This window comes from Bombus impatiens, unplaced genomic scaffold, assembly GCF_000188095.3.
Source record: "Bombus impatiens unplaced genomic scaffold, BIMP_2.2 scf_0102, whole genome shotgun sequence".
Taxonomy (NCBI): domain Eukaryota; kingdom Metazoa; phylum Arthropoda; class Insecta; order Hymenoptera; family Apidae; genus Bombus; species Bombus impatiens.
Genome location: NT_176521.1, coordinates 829,670 through 837,629, shown reverse-complemented (window position 1 = coordinate 837,629; position 7,960 = coordinate 829,670). Strand labels below are relative to the sequence as shown.

At 36.5% G+C, this 7,960-nt stretch overlaps 1 protein-coding gene across 4 annotated transcripts in view; it reads left to right on the top strand.

The window, feature by feature from the left end:
• LOC100746129 (homeobox protein cut) overlaps positions 1-7,960 on the top strand; it is a 163,541-nt gene that overhangs the window by 129,374 nt on the left and 26,207 nt on the right. For all 4 annotated transcript variants that reach the window (XM_033318551.1, XM_033318553.1, XM_033318552.1 and 1 more), the window contains exon 3: positions 7,874-7,958. In XM_033318551.1, coding sequence (XP_033174442.1) covers positions 7,874-7,958 — 85 coding nt within the window. The remainder of the gene's footprint in view (positions 1-7,873; positions 7,959-7,960) is intronic.

The window sequence follows — 7,960 nt, the reverse complement described above, 5'->3', positions numbered from 1 at the left end:
CTTCCACAAAACGGTTCTCGTGGTCACTGGCCGTGCCGTGCAACGCTGATGATGCCTCGTTGTGTCCCCTCTCGGACCAAGATCCCGTTAACGAGGATTGCTCCTTCTATCGATGACGTTGTTACAGTACGAAGGTTTCTTTGGCTGGAGGGTGAGGATCATACAGTCGCCGGAAGAAATAATGGGCGAACGGTCGTGACGTGACTACGCGGTATATTTTTTTAGTTTTTTAGGATAGGGTTGGGTTACGAGACTATTTGGTGGTTTTATTCTGAAATAATTTCTCTGTGATGTTTGAAAATGCAGCGCTAGAAATTGAGTATCGTGAGTTGCATTGTTAAATTTATAATACAAATACATATACGGTTCGCAATGTTTTGAATATTTGCGATGTTTCTACATATTTTCCCTTTTCTTTGCTGTAAAATCTGTTTATCTTTAAAGAGTAGCTAAAATGAATTACAGCTTCCTATTTGTCAGCAAAAAGAAACATATACCCTTCGTAACCAACGAAATACAAAAAACAAAAAGCGTTCCTCTAGAAAAAGACGAAAAGGATGGAAGAAAGGATTGATCTGTCAAAAAAACATTCGCGAGAAGGATCGCAAGAGACACGAAAGGAGAGAGAAGCAGAGAGTCCGACCAATGAATCACAACGATTACAATCTCCTCCTCTCTGATAAAAATAAGAGAAGAGAAGCTGCGGAAGGGTGAGAAACAGAAGGGGTGAGAAATCGCTGTTGTCATATCCTAATCTCTTTTCCTCCCTATGAAACTAGTTTCCCTATCCCTCGTCAAACCTGATTAACTCCTCATCTGTTCATTTAAAGTTTTTATGATTTCTTCGAATGATTCGTACGATTGGTCAGAATTTTCTCAAATTATCCAAAAGATGAATGCACGTTGGACCATAAGCTTTATTTCTCAAGCGAACACATCGAAGCTTTACGACGTCGGTCTGCCCCCATCTTTGTTTCCTTTTTTCTCGGTTTTTCAAGCACGTCGAACGATACGATTCCGGATTTTATTCGCCTGGAACCGTATCGCCGGCTTGGTGCTCGTATCTTTCATTACCGGCTGGTATATCGGCCAGACAGATTGAACGATCCAAAAGCGGGACAAAAAAAAATTTATGATCCCCGTGTCCGCGAAATATCCCTATTCAGCGGCGATACCATAGGTCAACCTGAGATCTGGGGCAAGATCGAAATTCAATATGGAAGCGCAACTCGTGTTGGCCTGGCCAATCGAGTGCCCGCGGATTTTACGAACCACTCGGAGACATTAAATTTTACGAATTCGCGGACAGAACGAACTCTCTGGCACTCTCGCAGTTGATGTTATCGATACTGGCTGGTTCTTAGGCAACCCGGTTTCAAACTGCTCGAATTAAGCTTCGCGATGGCTGGATAATCTACCAATTCCTTAGCAGCACGCCGGCTAATTGAATTTCTAGGGGTATATAAGGCATAGTAAATTTCTAGTAGCAGCGTTCGTTGGATTGAGTTTCTAGTAGCGTGACGATCCGGTCGAGTCTGCAGCCGACCCAGCCAATTGAGTATTTAACGGCGCCAAGTTGTTAGTAACGATTCACCGCTATTCACTTCTCACAGCGTGACAGTTCTACCGCGTTTTAAACCGAATGGCTGGTTCAATCGATTGTTCGATGCCATTGTTGTTTGGTTAAAACTCCAACCTGTATAGTAGATCATTTTGTTTAATGAGCCGAATCATTTTCTAATGCGGAGAACGAAATTCGGAGATGAAATAAGGATGCTAATATAGAATTGTAGTAAATTAATTATTTAAAGTTAGTCGATCGGTTATTCAAATATTATTTTCACGCAAATTATCAAAGGTATTTAGTATCTAGAGCTGTAAAAGTGAAAATGTTTGTATTTAATTAAGCAGCCAGAATTGTATTAATCCGGAGTTAATCTACTTATTTCTGAATTTTTTTTATTTGTTACTTAGTTCAATTTAATATTCTAAACAAAGACACAATTAAAACTATGAACTAGTTTATTAAAATCTTTAGTTCCGCTATTGTAAGAACTGTTATTTATGTGAACTATTGTTTCAAATATTATTGTTTACAATATTAATATTATTACGCGAAATCTCTTTGAAGCCTTACGATCTTAAATATTTTTTCCTCGACTATTCTCCTTCCTCGTTTCATTCTTCATTATCTTTGTTTGGTCCTCTTCGTCAAACGCGTGAAAGTCTCGTTAAAATCGTACAAATTTGGTCAACAAATGTCTCCGAATTCAGTATACCTGTACATTGTAAACTATAATGATATATTATATTATATAAATATATAAATCATTTACAATATTATTAAAATAACTCTTTCAATACACGTTGCATCGCGATTTCTTATGGAATACCCATACACCAAACACAGCTTCCTCTCTTCTTTCACATTATCCGGATAAGAATTCTATTTCCGATTCCTGGGCAGGAGAAAAAAATTCGTCCAGTTGATTGTCGCATTCACGGAGATAAGTTCGACGATATCGACACGCTGTTAATTCCAGCTGTCCTTCCTCTCAGCTTTGCCCGCAAAGCGATAACCTGCCCCATTGCTAATGGCAGACATTATTACGAGCAACTTCGAGAACTTACCCCCACGTCTGCCCGCAACCCTCCCCACGTGTATAGAACATCAATGCGTAAGTACTTATCTCTAACCCGCGCCATCCCCATTCCACGTCGCCGTGTGATCGAAACGCAGGCTAAAGTAAACTTAAAGCTGTAGGCGTGTATATCGATTGCGGCTGAGGACAATTGACAGGTAGCTGCCCCTGATAAATAAACTAAAAGATAAGACTAACCAGTACTTTGTATCGAAGACCTTCGACCTCGTATAACCACCAGAGACTAGAAGTTAGTTGGAGAAATTGTATGGTTAGCTTTTAAAAAATATTCTTCGCAGAAGAGGGCGATACGACATACTGATTAGGGCTTTTTAACCTTCTTATATTACTTGAATTTAAGTATTTTCAGCCTACTGCACTTTTTCATTTTCAACGTAATATTTTTGATCAACTTTTTGATTTCTTTAGTTGATGTTCCTGGAAAGAACAGGATAAAATTGTTATTCTTGTTTCAATTTTATGTTAGTTTCTCTCAAAAGCATTAAAAATTCCTTTATTTGATGAGATAAGAGGGATGACTGAGATATAAAAAGTTCCGCGTATTTAGATACCGCGGTAGTTAGCTGTGTTTTTAAAATTAGATTCTTTAAAACGCGATATTAAAAATAAGATGGTTCAATTAATTTTCCATTTTCCATTTTCTAAAAGCAATAATATGTTTATTACGTAAGTTACAATACAAATCGTACAACCGAAAATCAAATTGTAACATTCTATAGGAATTGTATATGAAACATTGTTACTTCTATATTTTCCACATGAAACAAGTTACTTCAATAAGTTACACTAATTAACTAAAGAATCAATATATGTACTTGTTTGTGGTAAAACTGATCTCAAGTGCACATTACATTTTCTTTACAAGATCATTGAAAAAGAAACCAATCCTATTATCCATATCGAATAAAAAAAAAACAATTTTTCTTACTGGGTGAAAAAAGTTCATTCTAAAAATCTCCAACGTAAACATAATCTAAAATTTTACCTTTATATATTTATAATTATTATATGATACTTTCAACGACCAATTACAATTAACCTAACCATATAGTGTTACAATTTTTCGTAAATCTCACGCCTACTATAATTACCATAACATTAAATAATGCGATTTCCAAATACAAATTCGCGTTCTCTCTTAATGCACCCGTTTCCACAATTATATTTCCTGCGTTAGAGGAACGAGGAAAGTACAGAGGAAGGAGGAAAGAAAAAGGGTGGCATGTTTGTTTGTTAAACACCGTCGAAAACAAAAAAAGAGAGGGAAAAGGAAAGAGAAGGGTTGATAAAAAAGGAAGAACGACGCTTTTTTTTTTAAATCCGCAGCTCATTCTATCGGCTAGACCTGTCGATGCATGCCGGAGGCGTGAATTCCGCGAAATTGAAGCTTTGCTCCTCAATTAACCCCCGGAAAAGGGATGATGCCTCACCGGGGAAAAACAATTGGTACGATCTCGTTCGCATCGCCCGTTGCACCGTGCAAAACGCATTCAGGTTTAAAATCGTCCCCCTCTCGCCTGCTGCCGGCTCTTTCCACCCCTGGCTACCCTTTGCACACCCTCGCAACAGATATTTTCGTCGAGCTATAGCCGGTCGCGTAACACGTGGATGGGTTCCGATTCGAAAGTTCCGAGCGCTCTCGCGATTCATCGCAATTGATCGCGTCACGACGTGATTGCCTACCCTTTCCCACCACCTTGGCTGTGCCATTTTTGCCCCGTTCATCCCAAGAACTACCCTCGTTAACATCCACCTTAGCAAGGAATAAAAAATGTTGCGATAATTAAAGATCACAGGGGAGAAACATGATAAGTACATTTCTTCTTGCTTTTCTGGTTTTAATGTCACTTTTTGATTAAACAAAGGAAAAGTTAATGCGACATAATTGAAAATCAGAACAACTGAACATGACAGGTTTGAAGGTGCAAGTCTTTCAAAAATAGCTGGTGGGCTGGCGAAGTTTCATAGTTACAGATATAAATTATTAAACTTAGTTATTTGTTAATTTTATTATTAGGATAGTATACAATATTTTAATATATTTAATATTGTTTTTAATTTTACTTTGACATAACCGAATCTTATCGTGTTCGATTACGAGCAAACATCGGCTATTTTCTGTAACTATCCCTTTCTTTATTTGACAATATAAATGGAATAATTGTTGCTATTGATAAGGCTGTTTCCTGTAGTTTCTGGATGTATTGGTTTTACCACGGTCACGCGGTGGCTTCCTTTTCTTTCACGTTTTCATTGAAATTATTTTAACAGAAAATTGTACCAATTATGCCATTATCTCATCGAAGACGCGGTGTGAAATTAGTGATATCGATATTCCCATGGATCTTTATGTAATTGCTGTTTTTATAACTGATGTGTTAGCATTTCTCAATTTTGCCGCGATGTGAGTTCTTCGCTTTGTGGTTCAAGTTTCGATAGTGTTCGCAAAAATTCACGATTCTCAAATTTCATGTTTTCCTTCGTCGACCCTGTCCAGAGTCCAGACACAATAATGATGATTCCTGATAAACTTCGATAAATAGCAAGATTAACATATTGTGAAACATAAACGTGTCTTCATTTGTTTTCTACGCAGTTGCCTAATATCTCATCACGCAGTTTTAAATTTGTAGTATGTTGATCGGTAACGTGATGTTTGGTGACATTACAAATACTGAAAATTTTCAATAATTTTCTTTCGACAAGATGACACACACACACATTCACACGAAAGCATAATAATAGAAGAAGGCACTCCGTGACGATAGATTAATCGATGACAGCTGCCCGAAATTATTGGTGACATAGGATCAATAGATAATGGAGAACAATTATTACTTCAACGATTTTAACATTCTAATTATTTATTTTTATTACAACGATTCTAATATTATAACATTGCGACGATTCTAATATTTCAATATAAATTCATTATGCTTTCTTAATTATGCATTCACGATAAGCATTTCTCTGGTCCTTTCAGAATATTCAGACTTCGTAATCGTCTGCTAATATTCTTCTCTCAATTTCATCAAATATTCTATCCTCCTCTTTTCATTTCTTTCTTGTTTTGTTTAAATCTACTGCATTTTAATCGTTGTTTTAATCTCCTTTTTTTTTAGCCAATGTGTGTCTCTAAGCCTGTCCCCTGGTTCTTGCTCCCTTTTCCTCTCTCTCTCTTTCCCTTTGTTTCTCCACCTGATCTGCTATTCATTCTCCTTTTTGCCTGTTTGCCCCTGTCTCTCTCTCCACACCATTCTTTTTCTTCATCTCCCCTTCTCGTTGCACCCTTTCTTCCTGATCGCATTTTCCAACACGTATTCATTGTACCTATTCATACGGAGCCGAATGAAACAGCTAGATGGGACTCGAATTCTCATGCAATTGATTACTTTCCAAGGGGGCGGAATAATAATACTTTCGTTATTGATGCGCGACTCGACTACCCCGCTAGATGTCCGTATTATTCTACAATTACGGAATAAATTCTCATAGACGGCGATGTTTTATCCGACTAATCGATACCACAACCCTCGTTCGATATGTCTTTTTGCAAAATTCCTGTTACATCAACTCAATTGTATATGAACATACAAAATGTTCAAGATTACTCATAACACGATTTCTTTAACGTAACTTAGATTTGTAATTCAACGTTTTGAGATTTCTATTTTCCAGACTTGCAGTTTATTTTTTATGAGTTTCTATTCTTTTTTCATTAGATATAAAAATAAATTATGTCGTATTTACACTACCATCGATAAAAAATAAACACAGCCATTGATTTAATTAAGATCGTTTATTAATTTTCAATCAAGGTGATTATAAACAGTTGTAATTAAAGAGTGATTTGATTAATAGGTTAATGGTTCAGGATAGGCGACAGAATGGGAGTTTTCGTTAGGCAAAGCTTCATTCATTAAAAAAGCAACGCGTTACAACGCAAAGCAAAAAGTAACCGAAACTTTCAATTCCGTACAAAATGGAATATAACAAATAAAAAAAATAAAATACAAATTAAATATGCTGATTTTTTTGGAAAGTGACACGACACGGAAAAGCTAGACGATTTAGGCGTAATTTAATCCAACAATAATTACATTGAGACTCGGCGAGATTTAAAGTTCCTGTTCGGTAAGCGGCCGATATCGATTCGGTACAATCGATTCGATAAAATTAATAAAGAGCTCCTGCTAAGCTTCTTACTCGCTGATAAACGGCCCCCGAAGCGGACCGTACTGATTCAAGGGGTAGAAAGGAGCGGCTGGGCTGGATTCCGTGAATGTGATTCTATATTTGTATCGATGGTAATGTAATTACGTTCATGTTCGCTTCATGACAACTGGGAACAGGTATACCGATTGGCGAGCACCGCTGGGCGAGCCAGCAATACTAGTAACGCGATACGATGATACTTTATACAATTAACCACGATACGAGTCCCCCATTTTATCGACGCATCCGTAAAGTAATTAATAAATTCGTTAATCTTTCTACTGACAATCGAGAATTTTTATTTTAGAAGATTTTTATAGATAATTTCTTGTTTATTTAATGTATAGTGGTTGTTAAAGTCGAATGCGACAATAGGTTTCATCTAACGTTTTCATACAATAAAAAACACGTGTTTCTTATTTTAAGAAAAAAAAGGGAAAGAAATCATAAATGAATAATATAGATGAAGCACACTGCTTTGATGAAAATAAGACATTTTTTACATATTCAAAACAAATATCTGTGTCTCTTGATTTACTACTAAACAAATGAATAGCGCTCATTGTCTTTCGCGGGTTACATTTCGTAGTATTAGTAAGTAACAAAGAAATCTGATTTAACAATCTCTTTCACAAATTAAAGTACACGTCAAGAAACCGAATAGAAGATAAAGTTCATTATCAAAAATTTTATACTCACCTTTTCTACTAAACAAAATATGTGAAACGCGCTTTGGACACATATTGTTAATTAACAAATAGTACAAGACAACTGATATAAAATATCGATCATTTCGAACTTATACCAGATCATACCCTAATGTTCGTATTATTCTTTGACTATGTCATTGTATCATAAAGATGTCACATTTTTAATATTGTAACATATACTGTAATCATATTCCATAGAAAGAAGAAAATTCGATTCTTAATTCACTAGAGACGATAATCGATTCAAAGAAGAATCTCATCAACGAAACAAACGTTTGCTTTCAGATCAGTCAGCTGGTCGAGGAAGTGTCCAGGTTACAGCAGAGCCTGCAGCGTCTTCAAGAGACGAGCGCACAGGCGACGGCGCGGCTC